At 43.9% G+C, this 18,776-nt stretch overlaps 1 protein-coding gene and 1 pseudogene across 4 annotated transcripts in view; one reads left to right on the top strand and one right to left on the bottom strand.

The window, feature by feature from the left end:
* Positions 1-13,213: 13,213 nt before the first annotated feature.
* GPCPD1 (glycerophosphocholine phosphodiesterase 1) overlaps positions 13,214-18,776 on the bottom strand; it is a 67,353-nt gene continuing 61,790 nt past the window's right edge. For all 4 annotated transcript variants that reach the window (XM_021665720.2, XM_012455402.2, XM_012455400.2 and 1 more), the window contains one exon: positions 13,214-16,672. In XM_021665720.2, coding sequence (XP_021521395.1) covers positions 16,483-16,672 — 190 coding nt within the window. In that variant the 3' untranslated portion in view covers positions 13,214-16,482. The remainder of the gene's footprint in view (positions 16,673-18,776) is intronic.
* Positions 17,003-18,472, top strand: LOC110567165 (eukaryotic translation initiation factor 4E-like; annotated as a pseudogene).

Below are 18,776 nucleotides of genomic sequence, written 5' to 3'. Positions count from 1 at the left end.
AACATTCCAGCGATCGTTTTATCAGCCGGTGATGATGGGCCATGGCAGTCTGCCTGGAGCTGGTGATTGCTGGAGTGGCATGATATTGGAGATTAGGCGAACGGAGGGTGATTATCCAGGCAGGTTGCGGTGGCAGGCGGAGAATGCGACAGGGCCAGAGGGGCAGAAGTTAAGGTTGTATGCCAAGTCCTGCCCAAAAGGTGAGGGCTGACCTGGAATTTCTGAGGCGGGACCATCCAGGTAAGCCGTTGTGACAGGTTGGTTTTAGGATCAGTCCAGGTGAGGGCAAAGAAAAAGTAGGATTTAGGGTGAAGGGGAATGGTAAAGAAGGCATTCTTAAGGTTAAGAACTATAAAATGAGAGGTAGTGGAGGGAATGTTTGATAATAGGGTGTATGGGTTGGGGACTACAGGGTGGTGGGGTACCACCGCCTCATTGATAAGGCGCAGGTCCTGAACCAGGCGGTAGTTGCCGGATGACTTTCGGACCAGCAAGATAGGAGTGTTACAAGGGGAACTGGTGGGAATAAGTAGTGCGAGGAGTTAGGGCAGAATGTGGTGTCAGTTAGGAGTGGCAGTAGGAGGTGAGGGCTCGAGTGTGGGGGGTCAGTGAGTTAGAGAGTGGCCCCCACAGTCTGGAGAATGTCTCATCCTAAAAGGGGACTGGGCACGAGGGTATAATTAAAAAAAAGTGGAAAAAGGGGTGTCCCTTGAGGACACAGGCTAAAGGATGGGTTTGATTAGGACAGGAAGGCTCACCGTAAATTCCCATGACTGAAACCTGGGAAGGTATGCTAGGTCCTGAGTAGGAAGGCAATACAGAATAGGTAGCCACCGTGTCCACTGAGAAGGAAATGGACTTACCTACTACCTGGGCTCGGCGAGGGTGATGGGGGTTCTCGAGTCCGGGCTGCATCAGTCATCCAGAAGGCCAAGAAGTTCAAGTGATGGGATTGCTTCCTGTGGACCGGCCTGCCCTCCACATAGAGGTGCGGGGGATGGGCAAATACTGTGACAATATCCAAGCTGCTTACAGTCCGGGCAGCGCTTGATAGGTGGTTGGGGACATGGACACTGATGTACCTAGTGTCCCTCCTGACCGCACTTGAAACAGGGCCCAGGCAGAGCACCTCCAGAGTTCTTGGTGGGTTTTGATGGACCCCCTCCACCATGCACCTGGTGGGCTGTTGGCCTCAGGGCTGCTATAAGAGCTTTAGTTTGGAGGCTTACCTTTTGCTGTAGACGGGCCTGGCGGGTGGCCTCAGCCTTTTCCTCTTGGTCATTAAAAACTTTAAATGCCATGTTTACCAGGTCTCATATGGGAGTTTGGGGGCCCTCCTCAGCCTTTTCAAGTTTCTTTCTAATGTCAGCCGCTGACTGAGAGATGAAATGGGTGGCTAGAACTGTAGCCCCCGGTAAAGAGGCCAGGTCCAGCCAGGTATGAAGGCTCATAGCATTAGTTAATTGGTCAAGGAAGGCGGCAGGGTTTTCAGTAGGACCTTGAGTTATTTCCCTTAATTTATCATAATTAACTACCTTTTGAGCTGCGCTTTGCATGCCCGCTAGGAGGCACTGCAGCATTTGGTCTGGGTGGTGGCAGCCATCTTGACCAGTTTGATACTTTTAATGAGGGTGGGCTTTGCGAAGGGGGCAAAGGAGGGAGGTTAATTGTTAGAAGCACAGCACGAGCGAGTGTGAACATTAACAGGAGAGACCAGGTTAGAACTAGGAAGAGGAGGAACTGAAGGGAGTTGACATTCCGCATATGGCAAGGGATTTGTGAGGAGGAGGATGGTAGAGGGGCTGAGGTTATTTTGATGAGGAAATTAGGGGTGGGGACCCAGGATGAGTAGGAGGCAGAAAGAGAAAAGGGTTATTTCTAGAAGCTTAAACTTGGTGAAGGTTTCCTGTAGCCAGTGGGACAATAGCCACTGTAGGATATTGGCTATTTGAGGGGAAGCTGGCTTTAGCCAGTAAATGTTGGCTAGCGAGAGCTTAATAAATTTGATGAATTTGTTTTGGAGGCAGGGGGCCATAGTGTGAACTGAAAAGTTGACAGAAGCAGGGGAGGGGGAGAGCCGGTGAGGATGACAGGGCGAAGACTGTGTGGGGCTGAGAGGGATTGGGTTAGGATTTGGCGAATGGTTGAGGGGGCAGTATAGAAGGAGAAGATGGAGGATGGCTATTTAAAGACACAAGAGGACAGGAACAGAAACAGGAAGGGAGAGAGGGAGGGAGAGAATAGGCAGGATTAGAAGCAGGAAATGGCCGCCATCTTGAGAGAGAGAGAGAGTTAGAAGCGGGAAATGGCCGCCATCTTGAGAGAGAGAGCGAGAGAGAGAAGCGGGAAATGGCCACCATCTTGAGAGAGAGAGAGAATCGAGAAACAGCCGCCATCTTGAGAGACAGAGAGAAGCGGGAAATGGCTGCTATCTTGAGAGAGAGAGAGAGAGAGAGAGAGTTAGAATCGGGAAACAGCTGCCATCTTGAGAGAGAGAGAGAGTTAGAAGATAGAAGCAGAAACAGGAACCAAGAATACAGCCGAATCTGAGTTTACTGCTCAGAATTCACCCATCACTACGGAGTAGTCAGAAACGGGAACCGGCATCCCGGTTCTCGTTCTGAGTACAGACAGAGAAAGACCAGAGCGGAAGGATGTCTCCTTGGTGCTTTGGCTTTCAGAATGGAACGGAGAAAGACCAGAGCGGAAGGACGTCTCCTTGGCGCTTTGGCTTTCAGAATGGACAGAGGAAGCTCCTGGACGTCTCCGCGGAACTTCCAACCTGGAGGAAGGGCCCTCCTGGCATGGCCATGACTATGGACAGGAGTGCTCTCGGGAGTAGGTAGGGATGAAGTTCCGAGCAGCAAATTTAGGCGGCACCAAATATTTTAACCAGTGTCTTACCGTGTGGTGACCAGTGACGCCGCGGAGGTTGACGGATTCCTGGTTCGGCTTCTGGGTGAGGAGCCAGCCCTTCCCAAAAAGGGAAAGGAAGAGGGACTAGGCTCCTCCCGGGTTTCGGCACCAAATGTAAGGTTTGAATGAGGCAACTGAGGCCGGTTATTGGAATAAAGAAATTTAATTGGCTCCTGGGCGAGGTTCTGCGGTCCGACAGGAGGGGCTGGAGAAGTCACGCCAACTTCCCGGAGTGTGGGGTTTTTATGGCATGGGGGTTGAGCGACAGCAAGGCACTCTGATTGATCCTAAGAGGACTGGAAGGGAACGGGGCAGGCCGTCGTTGGCTATTGGGTGGCTGGGCGAGTCCTCCAGTGCAAGAGCTGGCTAGGATTGCATTAGCCAGGGCGTGGTTGACTCGGAGAGTTCCTGGGCGGAGCACACAGCAGCGGGAAGGCGGGGAAAAGGAAGCAGGGGCATCAGGGAACCTTTTGTATGAGGCCACCCACTGATAATTTGGATCTTTTGTGTTTTTTTGTTTTTTTATTTAAACTACCAATGGCTGGTACTTTACGTTTATCAATATGTCCTGGCTCCTGCTTTCCAGGAACAGGAGCTCTAGGCTCTTTCTGACCAAGGGAATCGATAGAGCCAGGGAACAGAACAGTCAGCATCTTGGGCAAATACCTAGGCTCTCTGTGATTACCAATGAAGGACACAGCCTTGACACAAGTGAGCAGTCCCCACCTCCCCCTGTGATCATGACGGGTTCTTCTGAGCATCAACATCTACCTCACCACCCTATAGCTCTATGTTATGTGGATCTGGGGATCAGTTGTAATAGCTTTTCTTGTGAGATATGGTTTATCTTCAGGACACATTTGTACTATCTATATGGAACTAGGGTACAAAGAATAAACTTTATTTTTATTTTTATTTTTTAGACGGAGTCTTGCTCTGTCGCTCAGGCTGGAGTGCAGTGGCACAATCTCGGCTCACTGCAACCTCCACCTCCTGGGTTCCAGCAATTCTCCTGCCTCAGCCTCCTAAGTACCTGGGACTACAGGCATGTGACACTCACCTAATATTTTGTATTTTTAGTAGAGAAGGGGTTTCACTTTGTTGGCCAGGCTGGTCTCGAACTCCTGACCTCAGGTGATCCAAACACCTTGCCTCCCAAAGTGCTGGGATTGCAGGTGTGAACCATTGTGCCGGGCCTTTTTTTAAATAAAAAAAAAATAAAATAAGTTTTTTCCTTTTTTTTTTTTTGAGATGAAGTTTCATTCTTGCTGTCTAGGCTGGAGTGCAATGGCACTTCAACCTCTGCCTCTCAGTTCACTGCAACCTCTACCTCTCAGGTTCACAGGATTCTCCTGCCTCAGCCTCTCCAGTAGCTGGGATTATAGGCAGCTCCCCCATACCCAGCTAATTTTTTGTATTTTTAGTAGAGAGGGGGTTTCACTTTGTGGGCCAGCCTGGTCTCAAACTTCTGACCTCAGGTGATCCACCCACTTTGGCCTCTCACTACAGCCACTATACTGGGCCTGTAGATTTGTTTGTATTTTCTAGTTTATGTAAATGGATTCACATAGTATGAAGTCCTTATCTATCTTGCTTCCCTCTTTTTTTTTAGAGACAGAGTCACTCTGTCACCAGACTGGAGTGCAGTGGTGTGATCTTGGCTAACTGCAACTCCGCCTCCTGGGTTCAAGCAATTCTCTTGCCTCAGCCTCTGAAGCAGCTGGGATTATTGACACATGCCACAATGGCCAGCTAATTTTTTGTATTTTTTTTTTTTTTTTTTTTTTAGTAGAGACAGGGTTTCACCATGTTAGCCAGGCTGGTCTCGAACTCCTGACCTCAGGCAATCTGCCTGCCTCGGCCTCCCAAAGTGCTGGGATTACAAGCGTGAGCCACTGCACCTGGCCTCCCCCTGCCTTTTTTTTTTTGAAATGGAGTCTCACTCTGTCACCCAGGCTGGAGTGCAGTGGTATGATCTTGGCTCACTGCAACCTCCAATTCCCAGGCTTAAGTGATCCTCCTGCCTCAGCGTCCCAAGTAGCTGGGATTACAGGCACACATCACCATGCCCAGCTAATTTTTGTAGTAGAGATGGGGTTTTATCCTGTTGGCCAGGCTGGTCTTGAACTCCTGACCTCAGGTAATCTGCCCTCCTAGGCCTCCAAAAGTGCTGGAAGTGCTGGGATTACAGGTGTGAGCCACTGCACCTGGTCTATCTTGCTTCTTATACTCAGTAAAATTATTTTTTTGAGATTCACTCTTGTTCTATTAAGTGGCTTTTTATTGAGGAAATGTATCCTATTGTATGTATGTGTATATGTATATATATATAGATATCTATATATATATATGTATATAGTTTTTTCTTTTTGAGACAGTTTCACTCTGTCGCCTAGGCTAGAATACAGTGGTGAGACCACAGCTCACTGCAGCCTCAATCTCCTTGGCTACAGCCTTGGCTCCTACCTCAGCCAGCTGAATAGCTGGGACCACAAGAGCACCACGCTTAGCTAATTGTTTTTATTTTTCCAGCCATTTTTTTTTTTTATTGAGACGGGGTCTCCCTTCATCTCCCAGGCTTGAGTGCAGTGGTACAATCACGGCTCACTGCAGCCCTGACCTCCCGGGCTCAAGTGATCCTCCCTCCTCAGTCTCCTGAGTAGTTGGGACTACAGGCACACACACCTGGCTTGGCTAATTTTTTGTATTTTATTGGTTGAGACACAGTTGCACCATGTTGCCCAGGCTGGTCTTGAACCCCTGAGCTCAAATGATCCATCTGCCCCAGCCTTCCAAAGTGCTGGGCTTACAGGTGTATGTCATTGTGTCTACACCCATCATGTTTTCAATCTATTCACCTGTTGGTGGACATTTAGCTTCTTTACAGTTTGGGGTGTTACACAAATGGCTGACATAAACAGCCATGTACATGTCTTTATGCAAACAAAGGCTTTCATTTCTGGTGGTTAAACAACTTAGAATGGCCAGTCATATGGTATTTTTTTTAATTTTTGAGACAGGATCTAGACTGTCACCTAGATTGGAATACAGGAGCATGATGACAGCTCACTGCAGCGTCGACCTCCAGAGCTCAAGCAATCCTCCCACCTCAGCCTCCCAAGTAGCTGGGACTACAGACATGTGCCACTCTGTCCAGCTAATTTTAAAAAATTGGTTTTTGTAGAGATAAGGTCTCTGCAAAAGAACACTCAAAAGACAATAGGCAGCTGGGTGCAGTGGCTCACGCCTGTAATCCCAGCACTTTGGGAGGTCAAGGTGGGCAGATCACCTGAGGTTAGGAGTTCGAGACCAGCCTTGCCAACATGGTGAAACCCAGTCTCTACTAAAAATACAAAAATTAGCTGGGCATGGTGGCACATGCCTGTAATTCCAGCTACTTGGGAGGCTGAGGTAGGAGAATTGCTTGAATCTGGGAGGTGGAGGTTGCACTGAGCTGAGATCTTGTATTCCAGCCTGGGCGATAAAGCAAAACTGTCTCAAAACAACAACAACAACAACAAAGACTTTAGGCAACATAACCTGTTTATGTTGTCCAGGCTGGTATCCCAAGAAAGTTTTTGACAGTTCCTTAAGAACTAGAACCAGCAATAAAGACAAAAATTAACCACTGGATGTCACCATTGACTAACCCAATGGAGACGATATTGTCCCTTCTCCAATCATCAGTCACTATTAGAGAGGCAACAAGACTCCCAGTGCCAGGGAGATGTGGGAAAAGAGAAAGTCCGGTTTTTCACCAACGATGTCTAAAAACAAAACAAAAAAAACGATGAATGAGAAAGTCCTGAATGGGTTGTAATGAAGTATCTTGGCAGAAGTATGAAGCCAAGAAAGACTGGCATAGAGAAGGTGAATAAGTCCCCACGGCTGGGCCATGAAATCAGGGAGCAAGAGGTGAGAGAGAAGCTGGGGAGGCTGTGAGATGCTAGAAATTTCAGGAAGCAGGTTCAGAAAGCGAGTGGATATGCAGTCGAAGCCTTTTGGACATCTAGCTTCTTTGTGATCCTGGGTGCTGAGTATAAACTTTTTCTGTGAGTGTGGGATCTGTCTACTTAACGGATCAAGCGGCACAGATATAACCCCATGCCAAACATTCAAAAGACAAAAGGCAAGTGTGTGTAGAAACACTGTAAGAGGTCACTCTGACCATGGCACTTGGGACATAAAAGTATTCATGCTGGCCAGGTGCTCAGGCCTGTAATCCCAGGACTCGGGAGGCCGAGGCAGGCATATCACTTGAGGTCAGGAGTCCGAGACCAGCCTGGCCAATATGGTGAAACTCCATCTCTATTAAAAATACAAAAATTATCCAGGTGTGGTGGTGCACACCTATAATCTCAGCTACCTGGGAGACTGAGGCAGAATTGCTTGAACCTGGGAGGTGGACATTGCAGTGAGCTGAGATGGCACCACTGCACTCCAGTCAGGGTGACAGAGCAAGACTCCGTAAAAAAAAAGTATTCATGCCATAAAAGGCACTGTCTTTTTTTTTTTTTTTCTTCAGAGTTTCACTCTGTTGCCTAGGCTGGAGTGCAGTGGCTCCATCTTGGCTGACTGTAATCTCTGCCTCCTGGATTCAAGTGATTTACCTGCTTCAGCCTCCTGAGTAGCTGGGACTACAGGCACTTGCCATCACACCTGGCTAATTTTTGTATTTTCAGTACAGACAGGGTTTCACCATGTTAGCCAGGCTAGTCTTGAACTCCTGACCTCAGGTGATCCACCCATCTCGGCCTCCCAAAGTGCTGGGATTACAGGCATGAGCCACTGCGCCCCACCTCGTTATTCTTTATATCCTAGACTCAGGCACCTGGGTCACAAAGTAGGCAACTGTCAAGTGGATAGTGGTTAGCTACTTTGGGAGTTCAGAGAGGGAAGGAAGGGCATCATGCTATGGGCTGGAGTATTCATAAAAGATGTCAAGTTCATTGATCTGGTCTTGCAAGAAAGAGAGGTGAAGTAATAGAAAAATAGTGAAAGTGAAGTACAAGTGTGCGTCCTGGAGCACTGAGCATTAGAATGGGACAGGAGAGGAAGCTGGGACTGAGGATGCTGGGAGATAAGCTGGGGAAGCAACTGGGAAGCAGAACAGGCATAAGGACACAGCCACGCCAGCCATGCCATCCATAAGGCAGCAGCAGCACAGGCTGGGCTTCTGTTTAGTTAACTGAGATACGGTCTACTACTTGTTAATTTATCCCCAAACCAAGTCAGATTAGAACCTACTTGAAAAAAATGCTTCCTGTTAAGTGCATAAGTCATCTGACATGCATAAAGAAAACGCAAGTTGCTGAACTGCAAGCAGAGTCTGTAAAATCATATTTGAGTATTTGTGTGCTTATAGATGTATGCATACATGGCTGTAAAGGTATAAATTCTATCAGTCACTTTTTTTTTTTTTTTTTTAAGATGGAGTCTCGCTCTTTCACCCAGGTTGGCAGGTTCGAGTGCAGTGATCTCGGCTCACTGCAACCTCTGACCCCTGGGTTCAAGCGATTCTTGCCTCAGCATCCTGAGTAGCTGGGATTACGAGCACCTGCCACCACACTCAGCTAATTTTTTCATACTTTTAGTAGCGAGGGTGTTTCATCATATTGGCCAGGCTGGTCATGAACTCCTGACCTCAAGTGATCCACCTGTCCCAGCCTCCCAAAATGCAGGGATTACAGGCATGAGTCACCATGCCCAGCTTATCAGCCAAGTTTTTTTGGGTGTAAGCAACAGAATTTACCTCTAAAACTTAAAGGAATTTACTGGAGGGATGTGAAGGATCTCAGAATTGAAACCCAATGAGGTCAGAACAAATAGGAATCAGGGAAGTCCAGTGGATCTCACTGCATGAATGGCTTGAGTCACTCTGTTATGAAAAGTCTAAGCACTTGCTCTATCCTCTGGTGGTTCTGATTAAGATGCAGTCTGGATCCACAAGAGTCCAGTTAGTTTGGCTTTGTTAGTAAACCCAGTCTTTGGTTGGAGGAAAGTAGGGAATGGATGGGACTAAAGGTGCACAACACCATGCCTGGCTAATTTTAAAACATGTTTTTTGTAGAGATGGGGATCTTAGTATGTTGCCCATGCTGATCTCAATCTCCAGGCCTTAAGTGATTCTCCCTCCTCAGCCTCCTGACCCAGCCACACATCACATCCTTAATTCTGGTCCCCTATGGGAAGGAGAAACCTACCCTGTACTCTCCTGGAATGGCAGGGATTTTTAATACTGTATGAGGGTTTAATGAGTTCACGCCAAAGGTAAAAAACAATCATGGCTCCAAACACACAGGAAAACTGGACAAACTAAATAATGATAAAACAAAAAAGACTGAAATAGAACACAAAAACCTCCTTGAATCAGAAATCAAAATAAAGCTATCTGGTAAGTCTGAGATGGAGTAGTGTCCCTAGCGTCCTTCCGGGCTTTAAGTACCAGATACAATCATAGAGCTGGGTTTAGATAGAGGTTTCGGAGCTACCAGGAGAGGTAACCGTAAGACCACCGGAAGGTTGGAAGAGGGAAAAAACACACACAAATGTAATCCCGGCCAGGCGCAGTGGCTCACGCCTCCCAGCACTTTGGGAGGCTGAGGCGGGTGGATCACTTGAGGTCAGGAGTTTGAGACCAGTCTGACCAACATGATGAAATCTCATCTCTGCTAAAAATACAAACGTTAGCCAGGCATTGTGGTGGGTGCCTGTAATCCCAGCTACTCAGGAGGCTGAGTTAGGAGAATTGCTTGAACTTGGGAGGCAGGTGGAGGTTGCAAGGAACCCAGATCACGCCACTGCACTCCAACTTGGGCAACAGAACAAGATTCTATCCCCGACCTCACCAAAAAAAAAAAAAAGAAAGAAAAAGCTTCACAATCTGAAACATTTTGAGTGCTAACATGATGCTCAAAGGCCATGTGCATTGGCACCTTTTGGATTTGAGACTTGGGATGCTTAACCACTAAGCATATAATGCAAATATTCACAACTCCAGGAAAAAAAAAAAATCTGAAATCCAGACATTTTTTGCCCCAAGTATTTCAGATAAGGGAGGCTCAATCTGTATTTAAAATGCAGTAAACAGAGGTGGGAGGATCCTTTGAGCCCAGGAGGTGAAGGCTGCTGTTAGCTGTGTTCATGCCACTGCACCATTCCAGTGTGCGTGGCAGAAATAAAAAAATAAATAACGGATAAAAGCAAAGCCATTCTGGTTGAAGTGGAGGTGGTAGGACTGATCCGTTATTAAAGGAATGTGGTTTGGTGACTTTCCTTCTACTGCTCTTTTGGACAACTACTACAATCTTGTATTTTTTAAAAACATACTGCTTCAAGCAAATAAGAAGCACCTTAAAGACAGAAACGGCTTTGTTTTCCTACGGATTACTCACACTATCAACAAATATTTTAGTTATGCTATAAGGAGTTACAATAAGAAAGCTCCATTCAATCAGTTTAGAAACTAAAAAATAAGGTGTATATTTTGGTGCACAGTCCCATTGTTATAGAAACACCAGCTCTAAGGAATATAGAATTTTTCTTTTTTTAGAGGCAAAGTCTCACTCTGTTACCCAGGCTGGAGTGCAGTGGCACAATCTCAGCTCACTGCAGCCTCAACCTCCTGAGCTCAAACAATCTTCCCACCTCAACCTCCCAATAGCTAGGACCACAGGCCCACAACAGCACACTGGCCTAATTTTTGTATTTTTTGTAGAGACAGGGTTTCACCATGTTGCCCAGGCTGCTCTCAATCTCTGGGTCTCAAGTGATCCACCTACCTCAGCCTCCCAAAATGCTGGGACTGCAGGTATGAACCAGTGTCCAGTCTAGTTTTTTTTTTTTTTTCATAAAAGTTATTTCACTTCCATTCAAACATTTCTCCATGATCAAGGTGAATAGTTCATTGTTATAGAACCAGGATTGTCTTAATACTGTGGTAGAGTCAACTCAAGATGCAAGAAAAAGTATAAAATGAGTCCAAATTAAGTAGAATTTTAAAAACCAAAGGGCAATAATGAGATTGTAAAAACATTGTTCAATAATACTAAAAGCTAGTTTAGAAAAAAAATGTAGAGATCTTTGACACTCTAATCAAGGTTAATGCAGAATAAAAAGTGGTCATGCCTAGGGAAATACATATATATATATATATATTTATATAATTAAATACAATGTAGAGCTTTATATACATTAATTTTTTGAGATGGAGTCTTGCTCTGGTGCCCAGGCTGGACTGCAGTGGCACAATCTTGGCTCACTGAAACCTCCGCCTCCTAGGTTCAAGTGACTCTCCTGCCTCAGCCTCTCAAGTAACTGGGATTATAGGTGCCCGCCACCATGCCCAGCTAATTTTGAATTTTTAGTAGAGATGGGGTTTCACGATGTTGGCTGGGCTAGCCTTGAACTCCCGACCTCAGGTGATCCACAAGCCTCAGCCTCCCAAAGTCCTGGGATTATAGGCATAAGCCACTGCACCCAGCCCCTGCTGTATTCTTAATATAGCAAATTAGTCCAAGACTGATCAGACTCTCACGCATACTCTTCTGGCATTTATAAAGTATCAAGTTATTTAAAAATATTTGGAAAAATTTTAAAAAATTGAAGAAAACAAGCAACTACCCTATCACACATAACATTAAGTTATACTAATTGCATGGATGACTCCCAGGTATCACACATTAAGACAGAACTTGGGAGGAGGTGGGTTGGGAGCAGGTTTGGTAGCAGGAGGAAGGAAGAGCTCTGCTGAGGTATTTTAAGTGTGAGATGCTCATTAGACCTTAAAGTGGAGATGAGGACACAGCTGGATGTATGAATCTAGAACTTACAGGAAAGGTCTGGTCAGCAGAGAGATACATTTAAAACTATGGGATGCCACCCAACTTTTGCTGAGCTTTTGTTGCTTTCTTCCTATTAAAAAGTAGTTTGGCTTTGCAAGTTTAAGCTTCAGAAGTTCACCCATCCTATCCACATTTCTGTTTTCATGTTTAGGTAAATTTAGTAGAGGACTAGATGATAGATGCATTCTCCTGCCTCAGCTTCCTGAGTAGCTGGGATTACAAGCGCTCATCACCATGCCTAGCTAATTTTTTATATTTTTTAGTAGAGATGGGGTTTCACTATGCTGGCCAGGCTGGTGTCAAACTCATGACCTCGTGATCCGCCTGCCTTGGCCTCCCAAAGTGCTGGGATTACAGCCGTGAGTCACCGTGCCTGAACATTTCCTTATTATTTTTAAACACTTGCCTGTCATGTCATTTCCCTTATTAAAAATCATTAACTTTTCTCTCTTATCTGATGCTAAGCTTCTCTCTGGCATTCATAATATGTTCTCCATTGTCAAGATGGCTCCTTCATTCCCCCTGAACACACTATGACTATGACCCTGGCCTCTGAGTTTATGCAGACTGTGACCCAACTCCCTTGACCTATACCTCAAGCTGTAAGAGCTTGAGAGCCCCATGATGTCTCCAACTGTTCCAGCCCATCATCTCCCCTCATCTCCACACACATTTGCATGGTAGTCTTCATCATCTGCTCTCTTGCATTTTTTTTTTTTTTTTTTAAAGACTGGGTTTCACCATGTTGGTCAGGCTGGTCTTGAACTCCCGACCTCAGGTGATCCGCCCGCCTTGGCCTCCAAAGTGCTTGGATTACAGGCTTAATCTCAAACCTACTTCTCAAATTTTACAAGCCCACTAAGAAGTCATATTGGAATGATTTTCCAAACATCAATTCCAAAATCATGCAGTATTTCTAATACAAATACTTTACTTTCTACCCCCAAAATACATGATCCAAAACTAAAATGCAAAGGAATAAATCAGTTGTATCCAAATCTAAATTAAGAGGACTCCGTTATCAACCTAGAGTACTAAACCAGTAATACTGTGAAAGACAGAATTTAGTCAGAGGCATAGAGAGCGAGCCTAGGCAGAAAGGGCGATGAGTGTCCACCAGGACTAATGAAATGACCTGCCTGCAGGCCACACAATTCCTATCCAAGGCTGTACCTTTTTCACTACCACTGAAACTACCACCAACTGTGGGATTTAGGTATACTGTCCCAGGAAGAGGCAACGAGACCTGGGGAAAACTGTACCTTATCTTCCAGTTAAATGGAATTAACTATCACTGTATTTCTCCCCAGTCTGCATGGAGCAGAAACTTGGTTTTAGCATAATCCATCCAAATATGAGACTCCAAGCAACCAGGACAGAGTGAGAACTCCATGTATAAACATGCAAACACATACACACATGCACATGTGAGAGCACACACACTCCAGACGATATGGCCAAGCATGCCATACAAGACTATATGTTTATTGTGAAACAATCTGAGTTAGGAAACTAGGATTGTTGCCACCACCATTTATTTATCTAGTTCATAGCTAAGGATAGAACACTATAGCAGTGCTGGAGATGCAAAGAAGTCCCTGCCCTTAAGGGGCTTACAATCTTACTGGCGAATGTAACAGGCACATAAGAAGCTGGACTACAAGAAAGCATGAGCTAACAAATGCCAGACTTCGGAAGGCAGCGTAGTTTGAGAACATGGGATTAAGAGTCACAAAACCCACATCCTAGTCCCAACCCAGTACGTCACTTAAACTCTCTGGGTTTTTGTTTGTTTGTTTACCCCAGCTACAACATTAAATAGTAAGACCGAGAGGCTGTCTGTGTGTTTCCATCATGATTCAGATCAAAAGCTGGAGGTGGCGGCACCTGAGCGGGACACTGAAGGAAGGCCAAGGAGGTGTTTCAGACAAGGAAAGCGGTACTGAGGTAGCTGTAAGCTTGGAGTTTGGCGGGGAGAAGACAGACAAACGTCACAGAGAGGTAGGTGGGTGGGTGGCAGGAGTAACCACCACGCTTCCCACGCAGGGGTGAGCAGTGTGCCTCACATTTACATCCAATCATTTACAGTACGTAATTCCAGAGAGCAGAAAATACCAGAGGACAGTGGCGGCATTTTGTCAAACATTTCACTTGATTTCCATAAAGTATAAAATAATTTAACATTATACCTCTACATTTCAAAATTCACATCGATAAACCATCCTAACAATTGTCAAAATGTAAACCAATTCAAAGTTTACATTCTTAGTAAATATAACTAAATCTCTTAATTCAAAAGGACATTTAATACAAATCATATTACTCCAATGATTCCAACATTCATTTTCCACCATTTTCCATGCACTGTGAAAATATAAATGACTATGACAAGGTCCCTGCCCTTGAAGAGCCCGCAGCCTGGCAGACGAGACAAACATCAACTCTGCCTACTTAGAGAATTACTGTGATGCACAGCCTGAGAAGGTATGAGCATACTGTCATACCGTCTGGAGCATAAAGATGGATTCATCCTTTCTGGAGTTTCCACGAGGGCTCAGGAGAGAGGTCTTGGGCTCAAGAAGAAATGAGTTTGGAAGAGAGAAAGTGACTATGGGAGGAGAGGGCTCCCAGGCAGAGGACACACGGGCAGAGAGAGGAGGTCCAGGGCCAATGAAGGGACAGTGTGGCTGAAGCAGGGTGTAAAAAGCAACAGCTAGTGATATGAAGGCCCAGACTTAGTCCTGTGAAGTAAGGAGCCATTGCTTGTCATGCTTTAATCATCTACTAACACTGGTTCATAAGGTCAGAAGAGATAGGACAGAAAGTGAGCAGGAAGGTTCTGTCTGTATTGTAGGCAGTGACTGTATGCTCTCCCCAGCAAACTAAACTCTTTAGAAGTCCACGCCCACCATGACCTCCTTTCTTCATCCTTTCTTCTGTCTCTTTTTTCCCTTTATGATCTGCTTCCCCTCTGTCCTCGAATCTTCAAAATAGAGCCCGCATTGGAAAGGCACAGGCGAGGAGCAAAGGAGCAGGACTAGGAACAAATATGGCTAATTGAGTTACTATAAAGAAATGGTAACCATATCGGACAAAGGGCTGCAGATGAAGGAAACAAATTCATTTTCAGGAGTTTTCCAAAAGTGCCCAATTCCACCAAAATGTTGGAAGATCTCATTCAATGTGGGAAAAGTATACAGAACCCTTGCAGAAGACTCCATTTCCTAAACTACTTTCCATTAAATATCAATGTTACAAATGCAATACCATAGGATTTCAGAGCCTATCTTCACACAAACAAGATCTGACCAAAATTGCATTGCTTAGCTTAAAATATAATATACAATGTGTAATTTCAAGTCTTAGGTTCTCAGCTACTACCAAAATATGTCAATATATGAATAAACTGCCTCATGAAAAACATGCAGTAAAAGGTAGATGCAAATAAGCCATCCCTTTAGGGCAGACACTATATTTAAATTTCTTGTCGTATTATAAAACCATTCTACAAAAGTAACACCTTCTTGAAATTTCATTTTGTAATGAAGAAAATAAATGTTTCATTTTATTTAACATTCATTCTTAAGTTACAGTTAACACAATCTGCTTCTAATCCAATAAATCCTAGTATAATCTGAAACACATGCATATACATTTAGTAAGACCTACATTTCTAAATAAATTACATGCATGATGTACAATAAAGAATACCAATATGAGAATTCAGGACATTTTTCGGCATGGAAATTTAACTACTGTACAACACACACATATACAAAACAAACCCACAAAGCAACAGTGTGTAATAAGCAGTGAGAGACACAAAATAAGCATATTTAAAATGCCTACAAACAGGCTTTTTTTTAGGCAACAATATTATGTCCAGTCCTTGACATCTTCTCATACTCACCTAGCACCACAGATGCAAGGACCTAACAGTAAACGTGTACAATCCCATGCTTAAAACCTAAAACATGCACTGAATTGAATTTATATGTTGTGAGCTATTCTACTAAGTATGCAATACATACTTTTTCTTACTAATATTTTATACATTAAATTACCCTGCAGCATTTTGAAATTTTAACATTGATGTAAAACAACTTTTGAAAGATTTATGAAACAAGTTTCAAGGTTCACCTTCAGGCTGGTTTGGTTAAGTGGAAAAATGGCAGCAGCCTCAAGGTCCATACTGAATGAAAACGGTGCTATGTGCATGTCAACCCATGTAAAAAATACCTATATACAAGATGGCACATGATTTGTGCAGTTGGAATCACCAGTGCAAATGCATGCATTTGAGGTACTTATTTTTCCATGGTCAGGTATAATAATGCATAGTCATTTTCCTCAAGTGCTAAAGATTTCAGACCTGATCAAATGAAAAGTTGTAAGGGTAAATATGAGCTACTTATATAGTTAATTTCAAAGTGCTACAAACATTCGTTTAACATTATAGATTTATATATTTAGTTTAAAATATTTATATTTACCAACCAATAAATTTTCTCACTATAAAGAGACTGACTGGCAATTATACCTGGCCAAGTGATTTAAATAGCATACTTGAAATTCTTGCAAGAACTGTAGTGAAAGAGTTAAATACTTCATTATTGCTTCATTGAACTGAGAAGCCCAAAAGGCATAAACAATGCTCAATGATGAAAAATGAATACCCAGAACAGCGGTGCATGCCCCCAAAATGACCTCTTTGCAACAAAAACTAAGCATTCTCCACGTTATCAATGCCATTGGCATCCACGTGGATATCAGAATCCCCACACAAAGAAGGGGGAACAAAGCGGCTAACAGTGGGACACAAACAGCTCTTAAGCTCTGGCAATTCTTGCTTCAGGCGTTCCAATTGCTCCACTTGGAATATATTTGGCTGTTCAGGCATCCAATCATATATCCTATGATGAAACAAACACAAAATACATAAAATATTGTAATTTTATGGCTTATCGAAGACCTGCCCAACTCGACTTTTTCATAAGAATTCATTTACAGAATGCCTGGACATCCGTATCAGAGGTTTTGTTTTAAAGATGAAAGTGTCTGTTCTATTTTTAAAAATTTCCCTTCTCCCCAGTCTTTCCAATAATCCAGAATAGCAGCATTGCCCTTTTGTATCCCCGATGCAGTGGAGCTCGATATAAAGTAACTGAATCAGAAAATGAAATGTCTAGTTTACTTGTCATCTAGCTTAAAGTATCTGCCTGCCAAGTCGCTTTTTTAAACAAATGGAAATCTATAAAGAACTGACAGTTCTGACTTCAAAGTCACCAAAGACGAAGATAAGAAGACTGCTCACCAGTGTGGGAACTACTATAAAGCTGCTCAGTAACGTCAGGTGCATCCAGAGTGGAGAACTCTGAAAGAGCCTCTGGTGACTGACACTGGCACTGCCCATGAGCAGAGAAAGGATGGTCTCCTGTGCCTGAATGTGACAGCCAGGCAACTATGTAAAGCAGTCACAGAGAATCTTTATGACATCACAGTAGGAAAGAATTAAACAAGATAAAAAAAATACGGTGACTTGGCCCAGTGCGGTGGCTCACACCTGTAATCCCAGCACTTTGGGAGGCCGAGGTGGGCAGATAATGAGGTAAAGAGTTTGAGACTAGCCTGGCCAACATGGTGAAACCCTGTCTCTACTAAAAATACAAAATTAGCTGGGTGTGGTGGTGCACAAATCCCAGCTACTGAGGAGGCTGAGGTAGGAGAATGGCTTGAACCCAGGAAGTGGAGGTTGCAGTGAGCCAAGATCATGCCACTGCACTCTAGCCTGGGTGACAAAGCAAGACTCCATCTCAAAAAAAAAAAAAAAAAAAAAAAATATATATATATACACACACACACACACACACACACACACTCTCACTCTATTAAATATCTGACTGTATTAAAACAGTTTCTACTAATTAAAGACACATCTAAGAGACTGAAAAATGACCTGGGTTAAAGTATCAAGACAGAACAAACATCTAACTTCATTCTCTCCCTATGTCCCATTAAAAATAAAACAAAGGGATTCTTTTTTTAAAAAATCCATAAAGTATGAGAAAAACTCAAGAGACAAAGCTATAACATTTTGGAAACTGGGAAACAGATGGTTAAATAAGAACTAAAAGGTTTTCAGTAAGAGAACTGAAAAGGCTGGCTCACAGGCCAGAGGTAGGAAACCACCCCTACTCCTAATCTCCCAGCTACAGGAGAAAACAATCTAATCAGGAGGTTGCTAAACCAGAACACTATTTCTAAGTTTGATCCTGTTGAAGACTTTTGGGCTCTGTACAACCATATCGAGGTGTGTAGTAATTTAATGCCTGGCTGTGGCTACTCACTTTTTAAGGATGGTATTGAGCCTATGGAAGATGAGAAAAACAAATGGGGGGATGATGGCTAATTACATTAAACAGCAGAGACTAAGTGACCTTGATCACTTTTGGCTAGAAACTCTACTGTGCCTTACTGAAGAATCTTGATGACGGTAGTGAGGATGTATGTGGAGCTGCTGTAAATGTTAGAGCTAAAGGTGATAAAATAGCAGTATGGACTACTGAATGTGAAAACAGAGACTCTGTTGCACATACAGGGAGGGTATACAAGGAAAGGTCAGGACTTCCTCCAAAGATAGTGATTAGCTATCAGTCCCACACAGACACAGCTACTAAGACGGCTCTACCACTAAAAATAGGTTTGTTATTTAAGAAGATACCTTCTGAGTACTCTCATAATAGACCACGTCAAACAACTGAGATTTGGGAGCTAAATCAAAGCCTCTTCAAAAACCAGAGTAGATTGCATTTAAATTTCATTTCCCTCCAAATGTTGCTAAGACGTAAAAAGTCTCATTTTCTCATTCGCTTTTGTCTTGTACTTCTGTGTTCATTTTTTTGGCGGGGGTGGTTTAAGAGTGTCCATTATACCAATCAAATAATTATAGTACACATCATCCTAAAATCCATAAATGTGTTCCTGGCCCACCCTGTAATAGTTCAGTAGAATTACCAT

Source organism: Aotus nancymaae, unplaced genomic scaffold, assembly GCF_030222135.1.
Source record: "Aotus nancymaae isolate 86718 unplaced genomic scaffold, 86718_ANA_hifiasm-v0.15.2.pri h1tg000029l, whole genome shotgun sequence".
Taxonomy (NCBI): Eukaryota; Metazoa; Chordata; class Mammalia; order Primates; family Aotidae; genus Aotus; species Aotus nancymaae.
Note: the sequence above shows the minus strand (reverse complement) of the source record. Positions and strands in the feature narration are given on the sequence as shown.